The 20,997-nt window shown below is 34.9% G+C and overlaps 4 protein-coding genes across 4 annotated transcripts in view; 2 read left to right on the plus strand and 2 right to left on the minus strand.

Moving 5' to 3' along the window:
* The window catches only part of LOC105159022 (MLO-like protein 9), a 3,384-nt gene extending 213 nt beyond the window's left edge, over window positions 1–3,171 (minus strand). The window contains exons 1-15 of the mRNA XM_011075953.2: window positions 2,953–3,171; window positions 2,629–2,686; window positions 2,256–2,461; window positions 1,978–2,094; window positions 1,819–1,876; window positions 1,647–1,735; window positions 1,488–1,562; window positions 1,324–1,412; window positions 1,182–1,231; window positions 1,038–1,078; window positions 767–940; window positions 624–659; window positions 476–543; window positions 342–402; window positions 6–263 (exon numbers count right to left, since the gene is read on the minus strand). Of these exons, the coding sequence (XP_011074255.1) occupies window positions 6–263; window positions 342–402; window positions 476–543; window positions 624–659; window positions 767–940; window positions 1,038–1,078; window positions 1,182–1,231; window positions 1,324–1,412; window positions 1,488–1,562; window positions 1,647–1,735; window positions 1,819–1,876; window positions 1,978–2,094; window positions 2,256–2,461; window positions 2,629–2,686; window positions 2,953–3,087 (1,515 nt within the window). The 5' untranslated portion in view covers window positions 3,088–3,171. The remainder of the gene's footprint in view (window positions 1–5; window positions 264–341; window positions 403–475; window positions 544–623; window positions 660–766; window positions 941–1,037; window positions 1,079–1,181; window positions 1,232–1,323; window positions 1,413–1,487; window positions 1,563–1,646; window positions 1,736–1,818; window positions 1,877–1,977; window positions 2,095–2,255; window positions 2,462–2,628; window positions 2,687–2,952) is intronic.
* On the plus strand, window positions 4,824–5,999 carry LOC105159023 (putative F-box/kelch-repeat protein At1g20790). The gene has a single exon (XM_011075954.1). The coding sequence runs from the start codon at window positions 4,824–4,826 to the stop codon at window positions 5,997–5,999; it is 1,176 nt and encodes a 391-aa protein (XP_011074256.1).
* Window positions 7,905–10,889, plus strand: LOC105158872 (glyceraldehyde-3-phosphate dehydrogenase B, chloroplastic). The gene is made up of 9 exons (XM_011075770.2): window positions 7,905–8,263; window positions 8,350–8,463; window positions 8,845–9,006; window positions 9,103–9,270; window positions 9,367–9,527; window positions 9,622–9,683; window positions 9,840–9,889; window positions 10,053–10,459; window positions 10,564–10,889. Exons 1-9 carry the CDS (start codon window positions 8,165–8,167, stop codon window positions 10,697–10,699), a joined length of 1,359 nt encoding a protein of 452 aa, XP_011074072.1. The 5' UTR covers window positions 7,905–8,164; the 3' UTR covers window positions 10,700–10,889.
* Window positions 13,105–17,433, minus strand: LOC105158873. The gene is made up of 6 exons (XM_011075771.2): window positions 17,215–17,433; window positions 17,044–17,105; window positions 14,996–15,113; window positions 14,429–14,525; window positions 14,146–14,232; window positions 13,105–13,515 (listed from the first exon to the last, which is right to left on the minus strand). The coding sequence occupies exons 2-6, from the start codon at window positions 17,102–17,104 to the stop codon at window positions 13,381–13,383; spliced, it is 498 nt and encodes a 165-aa protein (XP_011074073.1). The 5' UTR covers window position 17,105; window positions 17,215–17,433; the 3' UTR covers window positions 13,105–13,380.

The raw sequence follows: 20,997 nt of genomic DNA on the forward strand, positions 1-20,997 counted from the left end.
TCAGCAGCAGGTGCTGTGCTTTGCGGGATGATATCTACTTTCGTCGACTCGTCTCCCGTCTCTCTTTTATCAGCCAGTATGATGCTCGAGGAAGCGATCTTTGAGCTTATATTGGTCAGTGAAACGTCAAGGTTACCGGCTCCCAATCTGCGGCTGTGTGCTTTACAACTAGACTCGCTCCTTTTCTTCACTTTGTTGTGCCAGTTCTTCAAAGCCCTTGAGGTTTGTTCGTCGAAAATTGACTTTTTCATGTGTGATCCCATCTGCAAATTTTTGGAGTAAAACGTAAGATGAAGAACGCGTTTCTGCAGTAGCAGCATGAATCAGTATGGTACCGTTACCTGTGAAACGAGTGCATAAAGGGGAAGGGTGATATAACTGCAAAAGAACTGAACAAATACCCTGCAATGTGTTTGAACCTCCTCATTAGAATGGTTTAAGATAACGATAAACTTGTATGATCATCGGTACTTACCCTATACAGACTCTGATAAGAGTAAGAGTGAAGTAGTCGTGGAAGCAAGAATACAACCCGAACTCATACTGCAAAACAGCATGTTGTTTCAACTATCGGGTAGTTGGAAGTACATAGGAAAAACAAATAGAAGTTCTCAACTCATTACCGTTGTCCAAATGAAGTATGTTATCTCGAAAGCATTCTGCAATAATCAGTCAGAGAAACAAGAAAGCTGATAAGATACAAAAAACCATTGCGTTTGTAAGGGCTCCAGCATGAACGAGAAATACTCAGGAGTAGTAATTCGACCTGAAAGAGCGTTATATGGAGAAGATGAAGAACAAACTTAGGCCGGTTGAACCAAAAGTGTCTGTCAGTGACTTGCACGAGTGGGATCCCTTGAACGACCGCATGCCTTTCTTGGATCTCGATAGCCATCCTAGTGATGATCGACTGTAGCTTCGTGCCAACTGCTAAAATAATCTTTATCCATATCAAGTAGTCAGTGTTTTTTCCGCGTCCTTTCTGTTTTCCCACTATACTTTGTGAGTAATAATGATGTTAGAGAGGCAAGCCTTACCACTAGGGGCATTATCGACAGCCAAAATGTAGCTGGCCATCCTGAAAGAAAGCAGGTCGATTAGTTGCAAGAATGAATATTCGAAAGGAAGCTACTGGATACAAAATAGAAGTAAAGTAACAGAGGGAGAAGAACAAGAAGCACCGTTAACATTCACGAGCAGATATATCACAGCAATAGACCATAACGCTGGGCTGAGAGTATCGTCCAGGAATTAGCTACGTCAGAAAGAAGATAAATATTCAAGTACGACATACTTATTTATTCAAGAGGGAGGAAGTCATACGGAATTCCTACAATCACTTTGAAGTCGTCCTCCAACGACCTCTTGATGTACTTCTGAAAGTCGAACTTCTTTCCGGGAGCCAAATGGACCTGTACCAAGTTCGTTATTCCTCAGTAGTTGCAGTTTCGGATGTTTTTGTGGTTATAGTATCTTAAAGCACTTACTGAGATGAATCCATGGCGCAAAGCCAAGTAGTCAGCTTTCCGAACTGCCCACAACATGTGCCGGAAAAAGGAAGCCTAACGTAGTTGCATTTCAAATCCTCAGTCCCAACTCCCAACTATAAAACATTTTCATATTCAGCAACAGTAAGACTTGCTTACAATATAAAACAGGGCGGCGTTTGTCACCCAAGGACTGGTGTGGCCCTTCACGAACGACGTCTCGTGTGTAAGCCGGAATCGTGTAGGATCTGTGTACGACATAAATTTCACAAGTTAAACAACACAAGTGGAAATAACTCAGCAACACAATCCTGATCAAGAAACACATTACCGTTGGCTGATTCTTCTTCGGCTGCAATAGCTTGTTCCCATTCTTTCCATGCTCGAATCTGCTCCGACCATATATATATCAGAACCGGAAAAAGAGTCAACTTTATGATGATGAAATCAGCTGCGTTTTAACATTAACAAAAGCATCCCAAGAAATCACCTTCATCCTCCCAAGCCTCATCGTTGCACCACTGTTAATGACATGGAAAATGGCCAAAAAGAAAATGAAGATGTGGAGCTGGTGCAGTCCACTGACAGATATAAGCGGCACATATCCCTATTACGTCAAGAAGAATATTCGTATACGATACAAGATAAGAGCTTCAGTAATCTTGAGCTAGCCGAACAACTGTACGTAGTAAAAGCGCAAATACCAAATTCTGTAAACACAAATATCAAATAGCATGTACTGCAAGTTTTGTATACGAATTCTCTTACTTTCTTACATCCTTCGGCTGGACTATCCGCCCCCAAGAATCTACGTTCATGCCATAGTAGCCTCCTATGATGATCGTGCTCATTTGCATGTGGTTTCCTTGAACATGGCAACATAGTGTTCCCAATATGTTCAGGAACGCAGATTTTGGCAATAAAGTTCTGCCCGAATGTCAGGAGGAGGGATATGAAGCCGAGAATCATCAGCTCTGGAGAGAGAGTACATAAGAAAGAGAAAGGATTCGAAAGTGCTGTGACCGACACTTACACTGAAAAACGCCTAAGCTGCGTTTGGCAGCTTGAAGTTGGGGATTTACAACATTCAAAATGCAAATGTAGCGCATTACCAAGAACAAGTTGGTGCAAGAGGAGTTACCTGCTTTAATTTTATCTAGAGCTTCAAGCAAAGAAAACTTCTTTCTCCTGGAGAAACTCTACAAATATACGGGCGTAAGGGATAATAGACAACGGTATAATATCAAGAAAGAGTATCAAAATTATGATCCAACAAACGGAAACGACCCCACGTCATTTTTCCTCCTAAATTTTGATATTTTCTCTTGGAAAAACGATATCACTACACAAACGTAGAATTTAAATCATGATCGATCTTCAAATCCCACAACCTATCTATTAGGAAAACTAAGAAATTAAGAAGAAACAGAACAAAGAGGGAATGAATGATGTGAAAATAATATACCTCTCCAACTTTATGAATAGATTTCTCCAGAATTACGGAGATAATAACGATGATGGCGCAGACTAATGCAACGGCCCATGTCGGAGTCTGGTCGAGTTGTCTGGACGCTCCCAGTCCTCCACCCCCTCCTGCCATGTTTCTCTCTCCTTCTTGTAGATAGTTATTAAAAAGAGGAGAGAGAAAAAAGAATAAAAAATCAAATGCAAATGTTGAAGAGGAAAGAGGCAATTCACAATGTTGGAATTCCAGCTTCCATCTCTGTTTTATGTCAAGAAAATTTCGGTTTCCAGGAAGACCGGTTCAAGGTAGTTTCAACAGAACTGAACCGGGATTGTACGGACAGGAGTTGTCAGTTGAAATATAGGTACAGATTAGGTCCTGGAATTGGGATTTATTTCAAGAATGCCATTCAGGAGATCTTCTTGGACCCTGGCCCTGGTGTTGGTCGTGATTTACTTGTTTGAGGGGCAGATATGACCACAACATGAGTTGACCATGCAATTAATTAATAAAGTATTTTAACTCCAATTTTACCACTACTGCTACTACCCCCAAATCTTCTTCATTCTGTCAAACCAGGCCTCTATATTAATTGGCCAATCCAATATCTTATGATTATAAGGTCATGAATTCAAATTTCACTAATATGTAAGATGTTATTTTATTTTAATAGTAGTTGTTGATTACATAAATCTGATGCGACATTGATGATTAGTATATAATTATTATAGTTATCGATAATTGTTAGATATTGATATTGATATTCATTATTATAATCGATTTACTAAGAAAATAATAGTGTCTATCGCTTCCACTTTAAAAAAAAAAAGTCATTGTTGAACATTCAAACTCAAATACTAATTCCAAACATCGATATTGCTAAATCTATCAACATATTCAAGGTAAACAAAGAAATAATACACTAATATTAAAGGTACATTATATGCCCACATTCGTGAGATTCGAGCTCCCAATCATGACCTCTATTTTCCTACATAAAGTTTGTAATGTTATTTTTATACACACGATGAATTTCAAATACAAATTTCAACAAAATTTATACTCAATATGCGAGCTTTTTTGGCTTAAATGCATTTTTACTTACATAATTATGATCTTTTGGTATTTTAATTCTGTAACTTATTAAAGTAGTAATTAGTCCTTTATGTTTATAATTTTCACTATTTTAGAATAAAATTGGTCGACATTTTCCAATTTTCCAACCAAATTTTTGCCAAGATTAAAGACACATAAGACTAAATTGGTACAGTAATAAGTTATAGGATCAAAATGCCAAATAACTATAATTACGTGACTAAAAAATCTCCCTTTTGGTTATTGTCTTTAATTGCTGACTAAATTGCCAATGAGGGCCCATGACTATAAGGTCATGTGTTCAAACACCACCAATATATGGAATGATAATTTAACTTTAATACTAATTATTGTTTTACTTTGATAATACATAGTTATTGATTAGGTATAGGTATCTGAGATACTTTGATATTGATGATTATTACTTTAATAGTAGTTATCGATTAAATATAGTTACCCGAGATTGATAACCAATATATAATTATTGAGTAATCAATAATTGTTAAATATAGATATATCTGATTTATGATTGTAATTTAATTTATTTAAATAATAATAATTCATCCTTTTTACTTGAGAAAATATTGCGGAATAAATTAAAATAATATATCACGATGAAAATTACAATTTGAACAAATTAAAACTCTGTGTTTTCTAAACCTACCTACACTCAAACTCTTTCCTTATATATTGTTACGATGATTAGATAAACCTAATTCATTCATTCAAGTACCAAAATTTTGAAGTTTTTGGAGGAAACAAAAACAACAACAGTCATGGCGGCGGCTTTACCCGAAGATGTTATTCTTGAAATCTTGGCACGTTTACCTCCCAAATACGCACTTCAATGCTCCGCCCTCAACAAGTCTTTCTTCCAAGCCATCTCCTGTCCATACTTCGCACGTCGAAACGCCGCCCTATCATCGTCCCCGAGCAGCAACTCCACCATATTGATACGCTGTTCGTCCCGATGCCCCAAGATTTACACAAGGCTCAGCCTAGAAATCCCTCGCCGGCATCTGCCCGCGGCTACCACAATCCTCATGCACGAGGTTAAGGTCCTGGACTCATGCTACGGCATTCTTCTTCTTCGTGTAAAGTCGTCCGAGCTGCACCATGTTTTTAACCCGATCACCGGAGGAATTGTGCCCGTAGATCATCTTAGTGTTCACTTAAACCAAGGCGTCGGCCTCGTCATCGACTTTCTTCCCGATTCCTCTTACGGCCTCAAATTGGCTACCTTTTACATTCACCCAACGGAGAAAGACCGCCGGGGAAGTCTCCTGAAATTTAGCATACTCGTACCGTATCAAGATTTCACGGAGATCAAATCTCAAGTTAGTTTATTCTGCGAAGGACTGACCCTTGTGAAGGATGAACACATGAAACCCGTTTACGCACACGGGTCCGTGCACTGGCTTGCAAACCATGGAACAAAAGTTATAGCGTTTAACGTGCAAAAGGGAAAGGCGCGGATTTTCGACGGGCCTGTCAAGGGTGGCTTGCGTCACCTTGGGTACAAGTGGTTCGGTTTGGCTGAGGGTTCGCTTTCATACGTCTACACCCCGCCGGGAGAAATTGTGGTTGTTGCCCACGATTCCTCGACAGATGAGTGGCGAGTGCGGTACAGGATTAACGATCTACGCGTTCTGTCTAATAGGAATTACGGCAAGGGTATGCCGTTGTTCTTCGACGGGCGGCGTGTGGTTGTTCGGGTGGGACGACGTGACGGCGGAGATGAAGTGTATGAGTTTGAGATGGGGATGAATGAGAAGTGGGAGAAGAGAGGAGTGGTGGAGCAATGGTCGGATGCTTTTCAGCATTTCTTTACTTTCAATCCAACATTAGCAAAGGTTTCTGATAACTATCTGCACAACAATCCCACCCATGTTAGAGAGTACCACCTCATCAAGGGGCCCTTGCTTCAACTGCAGCACCTCTTGAGGATCTGATCTCAACACAAAAATTCTTAGTAAAATAGTCAAATTTGTTGCTAATTTGCGTCAGCAATGAATTTAGCAGGAAAAATAATTACTTGTTAATTGATTTAGTATATGGTTTTTTATTTCTTTTTTGTTGATTTTGCCAAAAATTTTATACTAATGAATGTATTTCTTTTAGTAAAGTTTTAGGAGAAACTTTTTAATTTTTTTTAGAGAAACCAATTATCAAGTTTGGCGAATTAAAATCATTTCTAATTATAATAAGGGACGAATATTTTGTTTCTAATTTTAATTTTGGTATCATAAAAACTTAATATTTTTATCCCTTGTTCAATTCATTGATCAGCATCTCTGTGAAAACATAAAATTGCATTTTTCATCCCACACAATGGCAGTGTATATAGTCCTGAGTTTTACGGATAAAACGTAGTCTCATAATTCAAAAATCATGTATTCCTGATCTTCTTATTGACCTCGTTTAAAAGAATAATAATTTTCTTTAAGTCTTTTAATTTTGAACGAAATTGTACTTTTATCCCATTTTTTAAGGCGTTTTGATGTACAGTCACAAACTTTATCGAAGCTTCGTATATATATTTAGTCTCAAAATTCAAAAGATTATGCAATTTTTTTCCTCTTTCAAATATTCCGTTTATATGATTACCAATTCAATGTAATTAATAAAATAATATGCACGTGTCTTTCATGCCCAATAATTGAAACCTAAATTTAATTCATTTTTTTTTGCTAATTCCAATATATTGATTTTAGTTGAAATTAATACCTCCAAATTATTCAAATATTATTCAGTAGTCTCTTATACAGAATCATAGAAAGAAATATAATAAAAGAGAAAGAGAAAAGAAAAGGAATATTGGCAATAGACATAAATATGAACGAAAGAAAATTAAAAATAAAAAAAATAAAAACTAACAGAGTCCGTTGTTTCTTTAACGGAATATTGAAAAATGACTAAAAGTGAATAATCTATTAAATTATAGGACTAAATATGCTTAGTCTCTAAAGCTCAGGACTATATATGCAACCCCACTATTGTATGGACTGAAAGTGCAATTTTGCCTTATACTTTCAACTGTGGGTAGTGATCAAGTGGCTCTGGGTTTATTTCTATGTTGTTGGCTAGTGGACAATTTATTTACAATTTCTTTTACATTTTTTTTTAGAAAAGAAAAAGATACAACAAAGGCAAAATTGATAATTTTATATATGATTTAAGGAATATATAGATTTATCAACACAAGCAGTATTGATAATTTCCCAAGTGACAAGTAGGTATTCGTAATTATAACAAATTTTAAGAGAATTTGTTGTAATTTATCCTATTTAACATTTTAGTGATTGAACACGAGAGACAATAGATACCATAGCAACGGGCGGTTAGACTTACCCTTTAAATTGGAGGTGTCAAGAAGTAGGCGTTGGACCTTATTAGAAATTTGGATGGACTTCAGTTTCAATTATCATCACATTCAAATATGCTTTTAAAATTATAAGTCGCTTATAAGAATAACTACTTATGAACGATCAATCTAGTCCATATACAACAGAGAAAATCGAACGTACAACCTTTAGATATAAAGTGATTCGTTCTTATTAATCAAACAATTGAGCTAATGCTTCTTGGTTTGAACTCACACAATAACACTAGGTCTGACCCACACTCACAGCCCACAGGCCACCTGATACAAAACTTGATCATATGGCTTCCATCTTAGTGGGACCATGGAGATTCATTCTGTGGCCATCAGATTGCAGTATTTCTTCTTCAATCTGTAGCCACCCAAGAATTTCACCCCATCTCGTACAGGCTCTTACTATCACAACAGAAACAAGATATTTTTCCCCTGTCTCAACTGTGATTTTCTATCAGCCAGAAGACATTTCTGATGGCTGAGGCTTCTTGCTTTCATGGTGTGGTCATATCCCTCAAAAAAGTAGTTTATACTGTTCACAATAATGTGTGGTTCATATGAACTTTGATGGTTGCAGTAAAGACATGACCTTATCACATATCAATCTTCACATTCCATCCTCACCACTCACTAATTGAACTAATTTACAACCATACTTGAAACATTTCAAAAGCCCAAAAATTCTGTTCTTGAAGTTATATATAGCTAAGTTGTTAGTTTTGAGTTGGTTTAGTTGCAGCTATGGCATCCCATGCAGCTTTGGCCTCTTCAAGAGTCCCAACAAGCACTAGGCTTCCCTCCAAGGCCTCTAATGCCTTCCCTGCTCAATGCTTCTCAAAGGTCACTTTCTTTGATGCAAACTGCTGTGAGTTTCTATGCAGTCTTGATTATTCGGGCTCTGATTTGATCATTTGTTTGTTGTATAGAAACTGGAAGTAGCAGAGTTCTCTGGCCTCAGGGTCGGTGGGTCCGTGACGTTTGCCAAGAATGGGAGGGAAGCTTCTTTCTTTGATGTAGTGGCTGCCCAGCTCACTCCAAAGGTACTTCACTAGTCCACATGCCCTTTGTTTAGATGATCAGTAGAGATTGATTGATTCTAGTTGGTAGTTGCTTCTTTCTTTAGTCCAAAGAATTTGAAAAGTTCAGAGAGAAAGATTTCTGCAATTTCAGATGTTCTCACCATTATGAACAAGGAGAAACTCTGCACAAAATTGTATCATATGCTTAAGATTTCATAGCCTATATGCTTCTCATTGTTATTAGAAATTGCACGAGTAGGACCAGTTAGAATATGGAGGTAGCCGGTAGGTGCTCGAAAATCTGGTGTTTTATTGGCAATCTTAGGTCTGAAAAAGTGGAATTTCTGATGCATCTGAAGTTTAATGGAGCGTGGCAGTAATCTTTCTCCCATCTATGTTTAGGCTGCAGGTTCGACTCCTGTTAAGGGAGAGACTGTTGCCAAGTTGAAGGTAGCCATAAATGGTTTTGGGCGCATTGGTAGGAACTTCCTTCGCTGCTGGCACGGTCGCAAGGACTCACCACTCGAGGTCATAGTTGTCAATGACAGTGGCGGTGTGAAAAACGTAAGTCTAAACCAAGACCAATGTATTCTGAAGGTCATTGTCGAGTGTCTTCTGTAGGCTTTTGAACTCGGTTATAACTGTAGAATTTAATTACAGGCCTCTCACTTGCTGAAGTACGATTCCATGCTCGGCACATTCAAGGCGGATGTTAAAATAGTGGACAATGAAACCATCAGCGTTGACGGGAAGCCCATTAAGGTCGTCTCTAACAGGGACCCTCTCAAACTTCCTTGGGCTGAGCTTGGCATCGACATTGTGATTGAAGTAAGAACTCTCATCCCAGTAATTAGGCCAATGTTCGTTTATTCTTGTTACTGAATTTTACATGGTTTATAGACTGATTGAATCATGTGAATACAGGGGACTGGTGTTTTTGTTGATGGTCCAGGAGCTGGCAAACACATCCAAGCTGGAGCCAAGAAGGTCATTATTACTGCTCCGGCAAAAGGTGCTGATATTCCAACCTACGTTGTTGGTGTAAACGAACAGGGCTACTCACACGAGGTCTCTGACATCATAAGGTCTGTACTCAATGCACTCCTGTGCGAGATTTTCACTAGCTAATGTATAAGGTTGACGTGTACATTGATTAACATGGATGTTGGGTAATTACAGCAACGCTTCTTGCACGACCAACTGTTTGGCTCCGTTCGTTAAGGTCATGGATGAAGAATTTGGTAAGCATTCAAATGTTCTTGGATTTCAGACAAATTAGTCCTCTTTGTTCCTCAGTTGTTACCTTTTATTTGATGGGAAACATGGGACAAGGTTCTTGTTATTTATCGTCTTCTGCTTCGGTATCTCTAGAGTGTGATTTTCCATTCAATGTGCAGGCATCGTCAAGGGCACGATGACAACTACTCACTCTTACACCGGTGATCAGGTAAAAGATTAAAAGAATACACTATAATTCGAGCGAATTCTTGCATCTTTGCAGCAGATGTTGAAAACGGTTCAAAAAGTTCACATTGATAGTCCTGATTCAAGCTATCTACTTACTTTGTTCCGAAAAAGATGACATGTTGAATTATATATGTTGTTTGCAGAGGCTTTTGGATGCTTCACACAGGGACTTGAGGAGGGCCAGAGCTGCAGCATTGAACATTGTGCCAACGAGCACTGGTGCAGCCAAGGCCGTGTCTCTCGTGCTGCCTCAGCTCAAGGGCAAACTCAACGGCATTGCTCTCCGTGTGCCAACACCAAACGTATCAGTCGTTGATCTTGTTGTGAACGTTGAGAAGAAAGGAATCACGGCTGAAGACGTTAATGCTGCTTTCAGAAAGGCAGCTGAGGGACCATTGGCAGGCGTCCTGGACGTCTGTGATGTCCCACTCGTCTCAGTCGACTTCCGGTGCACTGACGTCTCTTCCACCATTGACTCCTCCTTGACAATGGTAATGGGAGACGACATGGTCAAGGTGGTCGCGTGGTACGACAATGAATGGGGATACAGGTACGAAACGACATTCTTATAGCTGATCAGAACGCAAAACAAAACACCATCAAAAATAACTTTTCTGAGCTGATACAGAGTTTGTTTCTACGATCTTTTTGCAGCCAACGGGTGGTTGATTTGGCTCATCTGGTCGCGGACAAGTGGCCTGGTGCAACTGCAGAGGGAAGCGGAGATCCACTGGAGGACTTCTGCAAGACTAACCCTGCCGACGAGGAATGCAAAGTTTACGAAGCATAAGTTGTCAAAAGACATTATTTTTTTTCTCGGATTGATGATGAAATCTTAGGAGGTAAAGAAGGATTTTGATCATCTTTACTGATCTTACAACCTTGTTTTTCATGTCATAATGGAAAGAGGGACGTAGAAACATCGATCGAATAATATGGTACAGTTGCTAAATATGAAATCATTGTTTTACTTCATATCATTCACTGATCAGCAGCATCTCTCATCTCCTTTGTGTTACTCTATACCACTTCACTTGCAGGATTTTAGACTTGAAAAACCTATGCACTCTGCTGCTTCATGCTGTGATATGCTTAGCATTTATCAGAAATTTTCAAGATAAATTGACAAGAAACATTCTTTGATTTTTACAAATAAATTAGCCAGGAAAAAGGCTAATTATATTTGCACTTTGCTACATTACCAACTCGATCTTGTAGATGTTACACCGAGTGTCTGATAGGTTGAAAATGATCATCCACGTATACTCTCTCTCTCTTTCTTTTTCGGAAATTACAACGATGTCCTTAAGCTTTGACATAATTATAAATATTTTTTTATTATTTGAAAAATTACAAACACCCTCTTGATATTTGATCAAATTATGTAATCTTTGTATGGGGTATAAATTTGTCAACTTTATCCTTACGGTAATTTTTTTATTTTTCAAAAAAAAATTATAAAATTATAAAAAAGATTGACGGGGCGGATGAAAAAATTCTAAAAGTATAGAAAAATTATCCACTTAATCCATAAAAAATTAAAAGAATTTAAAAAAATAAAATTATAATTATTTACAAGGGCATTTTGGTCAGTTTACTATAAAAAATGGATGAAAACTTAATAGATTGGACTAATTATTAGACGGTAGTTAAAGTAAAGGGGGATAATTTTTCAAACAATAAAAATGTATTTATAATTATGCCAAACCTCAAGAGATGCTGTTGTAATTTATTTTTTTTTTAAAAAAAAAAATATAGTTGTGTCAATCAATTATACCCACGGTGTTTTGTTGCAAGAATTTAATTTGCTTGCGGAAAAATCATTTTTCCATTGGATGTCTCAATAAAATAAAATATACAATAACAAATTTATAAAGGGAAAATGTACAATTTTGATCCTATAACCATAAAAGATGAGTTGCAATTGAAAACTATAATTAAAAAGAAAAAAATCAGCATATTCAGTCAAAATATCCTTGAAAAAATGCTAAACTCGTTGAAGATTAACACATGTTTAACTTTTCAAGCAGTTTGCTTATTTGATTTTTTTGGACTAGTATTGGGACTGGATGTGCCACCCCCTTATAGTATCAAAATTACAATGATTTTCCTTAGTTGAAGTGGATGAAAAAATTAAAACACCCCTAATTTGTTGTGTGCAAACCATGTGATAATTTTGACAAAGTTCACTTTTTTCAGCAATATTTGGACTAAAATATGCTTCTTCTTTTTTTTTTTGGAAAAAAAATATTATAATTTTCAATTGCAATTTTCAAATTGAACAGACTGCAATTAGTGCCGCCACTCTATAATTAATGAACCAAAATTGTATTTTTTCTGACTTATAATAAATTACTAAAACTTAACAGCAAATTATTAGCCCACTTATGAATATTAATGAGATCTGAATTCAGGAATATATATAGGGAAAAATATAATTTAGCTTCTTATGCTATAGAAAATGAATAATTTATCTCTTATATTATTAAAAATAGAACAAGATATTCCTCTATACTACACACACCCCTCTTACATCTTAGCTTAATTTTTAACCAAAAAAATATTATTATATGTATATTTGATTTAATAATATGTATATATTAATAAATATATACGTTAGTTATAAATATAATATATATATATGTATATATTCTTTCTTCTTCATCTTCCTCCTCCCCCCCTCACGCGCCCCTCACCACCCCATTTCCCTCCCCTAGCCGCCTACCCAACCCAGATCTCTCCCCTCCACCCTCTCCTCGCCGGCATCTTTCTCTCTCTCTATACATATAATTTTGGAAAAGCATGGTACGAATATTGCAATATCCATATATTAATTATCTCAAAGTATAATACTAAAGCAAAAAGGGATAAAACTTTAATATTTTCTTACATCTATTTTTCCTATTTTCTTTCTGAACATTTCACAATGAAACAGAATTTTAAGGATGTTTTTTTCTGCTTGACTATCTTTTGAAATTTACATGATGATGAACATCACTAATTCTTATAAATACCTTGCATGAGTGTACTATTAAAAGACATGCAGAAATTTTCATTCTCGTGCACATGAAGACCAGAAATGGAAGCAAGAGGAGCATAAAAAGAAACAAGATTGTCAAGGGCAGAACATGCCAGAGCTATCAACATCCTCCTGCCGGGGAGATTATCTTCTAGAATGCAGGCGAAAAACGTATCAAATCAAAAAGCAAATTCCAGTATGTGTGTAACGGGCAGTTGTAGGAGAAAAGCTGAATTGACAAACACAATGTATTACTTATACGTCTTTAATGGTTCGATCTTCAACATTGATAGAGAGCCATATGTTCATCAAAGTCCAGAAAACTAATAAAGGTAGCACTATCAATGACCAACAAGAGGGCTCAGGGACCAAACAACAGCATCTACAGTGGCAGTTGTCCTCTGAATTATGCGGCAGTATATAAGAGGTCCAGTTGTAAACAACCAACAGTCTTAGATGAGAGCTTCGATGTCATCTGAGCTCACTGCTGCTCCGTTTGGTGGATCTTCTGATCGCAACTGATTGGACACATTATCTATAGCATTGTTTAGCTGTTCAATCTTCTCAGCCAGTTTCTTACGTTGCTTCTGTGGAAAAGATATTAAAAAGATTTGTTATTGAGGTGGAAAAACACTAGCAAGCTTTAAGTAAAATGTTCCCATCACTCAGCTCATTTTGTTTGCATAAAGTCTAACTGTCAACTAAAAGAAAATGGAAAGTTGTACTTCCAGCACAATCCAACAGTTACGAGCTGCCTTAATGTTTTTGCATTATTTTATTTACCCTCATCTTATTTCTTGAAATGCCAGGCTCTAGTGATTCTTACTGAAGACTTGAGCATAATAAGACAATATGATAACACTACAAGAGCTAAAGATTTGCTTGTGCCTAAAAGATGTGTTTTCACCGAAAATGTCCAGGCAAAACCACCATTAGAATTATTGTGACATTCAATAGAAGGAGGTGCGGGCACTGAATTTCATTTGCATCACTTGCTAAATTGGTGGAAATCAATCTATGATGACGATATATTGGTATAAATTCTCAATGACTTAGAAATGGATAAAAGATAACAACTAACTTTGTAAGCTTTTTCAGACAAAAATATTTGTTTTGTTATACAGCATATTAGAAAACTCTAACCTATAACTGTGAACTTCAATTAGAATAAGAAGATGAAGACAGATGGTGTCCTGTAAAATAAGAAAGTTTCATACCTCCAAAGCTTTCTCTTCATCATAGATAAACTTGGGCAGCTTTTTCATGAGATCCTTTTTGTCAGCTCCAGCCAAAGCATTGCTAATCTGTTCAGTAGCAAAATGACCAGCCAAAATGTCATTTTATAATTAGCCTCCACTTTCAAGATTCAGAACACAAGAAAACATACACACAAAGAAAACATCTGGGTAACAAAACACTAAATAAAATTGCATGGCAAAAACAAGGGAGAACAAATGGCATTTCATGCAAAGATTAAATGAATTGGTGCTTGATCATCACCTGAGGTGCATAAACACAACCAAGGGTGCCAACAATTAAGCCCCCCAAAACAAAGCCACCAACAAAAATACTTGCGCTGCTTGGTCTTCCATTGTCACTGCCATCAAATACATAAACCCACAAGAATCTTCAGAAACTTCTTCCAGTAGGTACTAAAAAACTAAAAGGAAAGTGGTAGTGATTCTTCTAATTGAATAACTCTATTTTCTCTTGGATCATTTTGCCACATAAATACTCTTACATTACAACTTTAATGCATCTCTTCATTATTCATGATAGGACCTTGTCAAGATAACTTCAGCATGTAAACTTTATATTAAAAGCGGTCAGGTTCCACACTATCCTTGGTGCTCGATGGTGTGAAACATATATAGCATGTTCACGTAGCAATAAATAAATGTGAAAGGCTGAATTGCAACATAAATGCACTGAAATGTGATTTAAAAAGAGTAGTTTGTCGAACGAAAAGGGGAAAGAAAGCGAATCCCAATTCACAACCATGTTAGAGGAAACCAGCTACCATTCACCTACAGAACCTCATAGCAGTAGCAATTGAATGTGAAATACCTATAACTTGCTTGTACAATGAGTGCCCTTCTCTGGGTGGACAATCTCCTGGTGCCCTTAACACTGAAGGCCAGGTTGGTTGGACCCACACATTGATCTGCTGACTTCAAAGAAGAACCTAATACAAAAAACAAAGTTAACCATACTTATAAAGTCGAACATGCCATAAATGAGGAGGTGCTGCAGAGTCACTCCAGGTAAACATTCAGCAAGATTAGTTGAATAAATGGAAGATTAGATGGCACGATATTGCATTATGCACATATAAAATACCAATTCTTTTCCTTCTGAAGCATCTCATTTTTATAAATTGCAGGGTTTGGCAAATAAGATTAGTTGCATGTCAAGATTAATCAAGCTCCTTTGAATTTGTATCCTTCAAATACAAGTTCTTGTTCCTCCAGAAGCACCAAAACGTGGAGTCTTCACCTAAGATGTCTTCTAAAATTGAGTTTCCTACATCAACTACTTACTGAAGTTAATATATTGCAATTTTCAAACATGTAGTAATAATTATAAGAAGTGCGATGCCTAAGTCCTCACTAGAGTTCCACCAAAATTAGTCCTCCACTAGCACTCCCAGTATCAAGTAATTTAACAAAATTACTAGGAAAATCTTTAAAAGTGGGAAGACCCTATTTCTAAGAAGAAATAAAGCAGAAATTTTCAGTAAACAATGCGCGCTTAAAAGATAATCTATCCACTTGTAACAAAATAAGCTGCAGAAAACAAAAAAAAAAATCAAGATAACTTGATCGTGGCTATGAAAAAACTTGGAAGCCCAGACTTCTTTGGCCACATATGGATAAATCAGATGGAAAATGATTTCTTTTGTCCAATTCTCATAACATTTACAACAATGCTAAACAGCAAAAGAAGACAATTGTTTTACCAATTTATAACCAGAGGCAAAGATAAGCCTAACAAGAGCTTCTCATTGACATACTTTTCAGTTATAAATGACCGTTATACTCAAAGGGAGAGCATATTCAGTTTTTTGTTCTCGGAAATTAGTATATCTGAGACAAGAGGGCAATTTCTGAACCTCCAGCATGCGTTTTGCAACTAAAGCTTCTGAGTGTCCCCGAAATCCAAAGGAAGAAAAGAAAGGGAACAATCAGAGCCATGTACTAAGATACATAAATAGGCTTAAAAGGCCAATACACGACTCATAAGAGACAAAAAACTAACTGCAGCAAACCATATGGAACACTCATATTAGTGAAGAGCTGCATCTAAAATGCCACCGGACTTCTCCATCAAGCAGCATATTCCAATCTTGCTTTGCTGGTAAACCTAATAAACTAAGGCCAAAGGTCATCCAGCTTGAATCATCCAAGAACTGCATTAGCCTTCAAGCTACTTTCCATCTGAAATTGGCTGCCGATTCAATTGAACACTTATGCTTAGCATTCAATTTTTTTATTACATTTCTTTACACACCACCCTCTCATTTCTTTGTATATCATTCCTCACTGACCTTTCCTCCTCCTCCATCCAATGAAGAAATTGTTATCAGATAATGTCTTGCAAAACTTTAGCTACAACAAATGAGATTCCAGGTCAGGACCTAATAAATTTAACTGTCCATCTAATTAGATATCGATCAGTATAATAGGCCAGCATACAACAGAATCCAAATCAGAAAAGATTCATCTCAAACTAGTCCATGCGGATGGGCCATAAAGCACAAAATCAGTTCCAGCAAGTCGTTTACATTACTTCATTCACAGCTAAAAAGTGCATTAATCTATGGTTTGTTCACATTTAAAAGCTTCAATCATTAATCTATTAACAAACCCACCCCCTCCAAAACACTTGTAAATACCCTAATACTCAAAACCCTGTTCGATTCTTCAAAAGAACGAAACGTAGCTAGTACAAGAAACACAAACTTCAGCAAACATGGATTATAATGTAAAGGGAAAGCAGTACAACAAAAGAAATGGGCCCAGGAAGAAACAGCGAGATTTGTCAACAATAAAGGAAAGATTAACAATGAAACAAGCTGGTAGATCACTGAAAATGAAAAGGGTCAGTAGATTTACCAGACAAGAAGCCGATCCCCGGGCCTTTCGAAATCACAACTGAACTGGTTAGAGCCGTCATTCTGCAAAGATTCAGCCGAAAAGTGTGCGTCAAAGCACGAGAAAATCGAGAAGCAAAGAGAGAGAGAGAGAGAGAAATGAAAAGGGTGAAATGGTAGAGTATAAACCTACTGTGCAGTGTCTTGTGTATGAAAGTGCGAGCAAATCGAGAAGTAGAGAGGGAGAGAGAAGGAGACGGTGAAGTGAAATGGAATACGGTATACTGTATAACCGTATAAACCTATTGTAGTTTCTTGTATTGTGTCGATGAAATCGAAGATGCCAACGGCAACGCCGCGGCGCCGGCAAAATGATTTTTTCTTAAATAATTCTTTGAAAATAAAATTTATCAATTACATTTTTTCCCCAAAATTTCTTTTTTCTTAAACATTTTTTATTGATTAAAAATTTTTCTCTTTCAAATTTTATGTTCATATATTAATTTATATTATTAAACCTGTATATATAAATAAATTAATTATATTTAGACCCCTCTAAAAATATAAAATTATATTTTCTTCTAAAAAAATTTAAAATTATATTTACACCTCTTTCAAAAATTCACTTTTAGAATATGACCACCATTTCTTTAGGGTTTAGGCGAAAAATATTGACTTTAGCAAAAAAATTATATAATTTTTAATTTTAGCCCTAATTTTCATTTTTTTAATATTTTGTACTTGTAAGAAAAAAAATTATAATAATATTAAACTCACTCCACACATATACAATATTTATCTTTTTATAAGTAAAAAATATAAATAAAATAGACAAAAATAAAAAAGTATAAATAAAATAGACAAAACTTTAAAAGTTTGTATTTTTTTTGTCAATATTAAAAATTTTCGTCATAGTCATAATGAAAGGGTGTCAAGTATAAAAAAAGAATAGGGTGTCAAGTATAAAAAAAGAATTTTGTGATTAATGTAATTTCAAAATTTCTTTAAAAAAATATAGTTTTTATTTTTATAGGGAATTTAATTATAATTAACCCTATACAAATTATAAAATCTACAAATATATAAGCAATTAATGTATAATATGTCAAAATTTTGCAGCAATCATATTATATCTTTTAAATATTTGTATATGCGAATATATAATTTTAAAATAATAAAAAAAGTATATTCATAATATATGTAGTTACAGTACAATTTACACATATTTTCACTCGAAAAAATACGATTTTCTCTATAATTAATTACAATGGTCATGAGAAAAAATTGTGGTGAATGCAAATTAATCACAGCTCCTCAACAACTATTACACGTTTTCTTCACCAGTAATATTAAAACATTAGCCATAGCGAAAATCATGATAAATCTTTTGATCACAACTAAAAATCATAGCAAATATTGATTAATCATAATAAAAATTTAAACTTCCGCGTTAGTTTTGTTTGACCGTGATTAATGATTATTACCATAGATATGTGTTCAAGTCTGAATATATGTAAAAATATTGGGTACCGATATGAGTCATAACTATCAAAATGGGTATGGGTCTAAATATTGCACATCAATTGACAGGCCTAATGTGTTAGACCTAAGGTTAGATCAAAGGTGAAATAGAGTTGCTACAAGAAAAGACCAAATATATATATATATATATATATAGTTAAGTCCTAAATTACGTCACTTAACATTTGGGTGCCAAAACGATAGGCTTGACAACCACTGACAATATTTTTGTCATTAAAATTATTCTTAGTGTAATGCACAGACACAAAATTATAAATTTATTTTAATTTAAGAGCACTAACATTGATTTTATCAATATGTAACTATCCAATATTAATTTATTAACATCATAAATGAATAAAAATGAAGTCAGATTGATTGATATATTTAACTACGAGGGCATTAAAGTAAAAATATCATATATTAAAATTACACTTCTACTGTACGAGTAATAGTAACAAATTCACCCGACCTAATTCTCAATATATAATTTTATTATTTTTTTTTAACACAAGTGCGCTCATCTAACATCAAAGATAAAATTAATTTTGTTCGAGACGAAGTCAAAAGACTTAAACTCCTTTCAATATGTACGGGAATCTAAAATTTTGAACCCTATTCATTAACAATAATTCACCTTACAGTCCATAACGAATCACATCATTGATTTGACCATGTCCAAGAGGCTAACAAGAAACAAACAAGTGCACTATAAGGAAAAAAAAAAAAATTATTCCTTGTGATGTATAATGGTAAAAAATATCAACCTACAAGGGTAAAAAAATAATTTAATATATATGAGGCACATGTTAAACAAATACAATCCGCCACACAATATAACTCCCAACACTATAAATACCAAAAATATATTTTTTTTTTAAACCAAGCAATATTCATTGATAGTGACTATTTTTCTTGCAAAAGGACCTCCTTCGAAAATTATATTTCACCTGGTATATAATTGTATCGTAGGTAAAATTTCTAATTTTATCCCTTCGTAAAACCTCGACCACAACACCTTGTAATGATCATAATTTAGAATTTATGATGAATTAATAATGTCTATCATAATTAAATAAAATCAATACAAAAAATTAAGTTTGATCATTATTAATGAATATTTTTTATGAGTTTAACTATAATCAAAATATTTGTTATGGATTTTAATTATGGTTAACTTTTTAATTTCGTCTGCAAAAGCAACAGAGCAGTCATTATTAATTAACATTTGACACATTATATTTATTTTTAATTATTATAAAAAATAATATTTATTCCAGTGGAGTAAGCACAAAACCATATAAGAATCTTCGTTTTGACACCTAAATTGATGTCGTTTCTGGTCTTCTATAAATCATTAAAAAAAATATTACTAAATTAAATATATAAAATTAATTGCATTGCATCAAAATCACCATTCTAAGCCCATTAATGAAGTTGTTGAAGGGTGGCTTAACCTTTTCTGCACGAATGGTTTTAAATATATATTCCATCAAATCAATCATGTTCGGTTGATACCATGTAAGAATGAATTATTTTTAATCAAATTGTCTCGATTTTTCTTTCATTTATGTGATAATTGTGTTGGTTGATAATTCGTAAATATCTCTATAAGTAAAGTGGTCTATGGTTTTTGAGGCATGTTCTGACTCTGACTCATGATGGTGTTGATGTAAGGATTGAGTTGATCAATAATATGTAAGTACTCATGTAAGCGACTTATAATCTTAGGAGCATGTATTCACACCTGATGGTGATCGAAATCGAAGCCATCCTAACTTTTTCTATAACAGCTAGCTGTTGTGGCATGTCGTCCCTGCATGCGCATAATAAATAATTTTTCACGTCTTAGAATATAGGGTAAATTACAATGACTTGCCCTGAGGTTTTGCATAATTACAAATACCCCTTTGTTGTTTAATAAGTTACTAATATCCCCTTGATTTTAATGATTGTATAAAATTAGCCCATTTCGTCATGTTTCTATTCATTTTCATAGTGAATTGGCCAAAATGCCCTTATGGATTAAAAAATATAATTTTATTTAATTTTTTTTCTTGGATTAAGTGGATAATTTTTTTATAATTTTTTAAAAAATTTCATCCATCCTGTTCGATTTTTTCATAAATTTTAAAAAAATAAAAAAATTACAATAAGGACAAAGTTGATAATTTCATACTTCCATCCAAGAATTACATAATTTCTTAAACATCACGAGAATATTTGTAATTTTTAAAACAACGAGGGAGTATTTATAATTATGACAAATCTCATGAAAGGTTGTTGTAATTTATCCTAAAATATATTATAAAATAAGAATAAAATATCTAAACCAACACATCACATTTCAATTTCAAACAAAAAAAGATGAAGTAAACAAAACTAACTTAAAATTATCACCGACACAACCAAAAAATTAATGTAGTAGTATCATGAATCACTGTTTACGAACGAA

Source organism: Sesamum indicum, linkage group LG3 (genome assembly GCF_000512975.1).
Source record: "Sesamum indicum cultivar Zhongzhi No. 13 linkage group LG3, S_indicum_v1.0, whole genome shotgun sequence".
NCBI lineage: Eukaryota > Viridiplantae > Streptophyta > Magnoliopsida > Lamiales > Pedaliaceae > Sesamum > Sesamum indicum.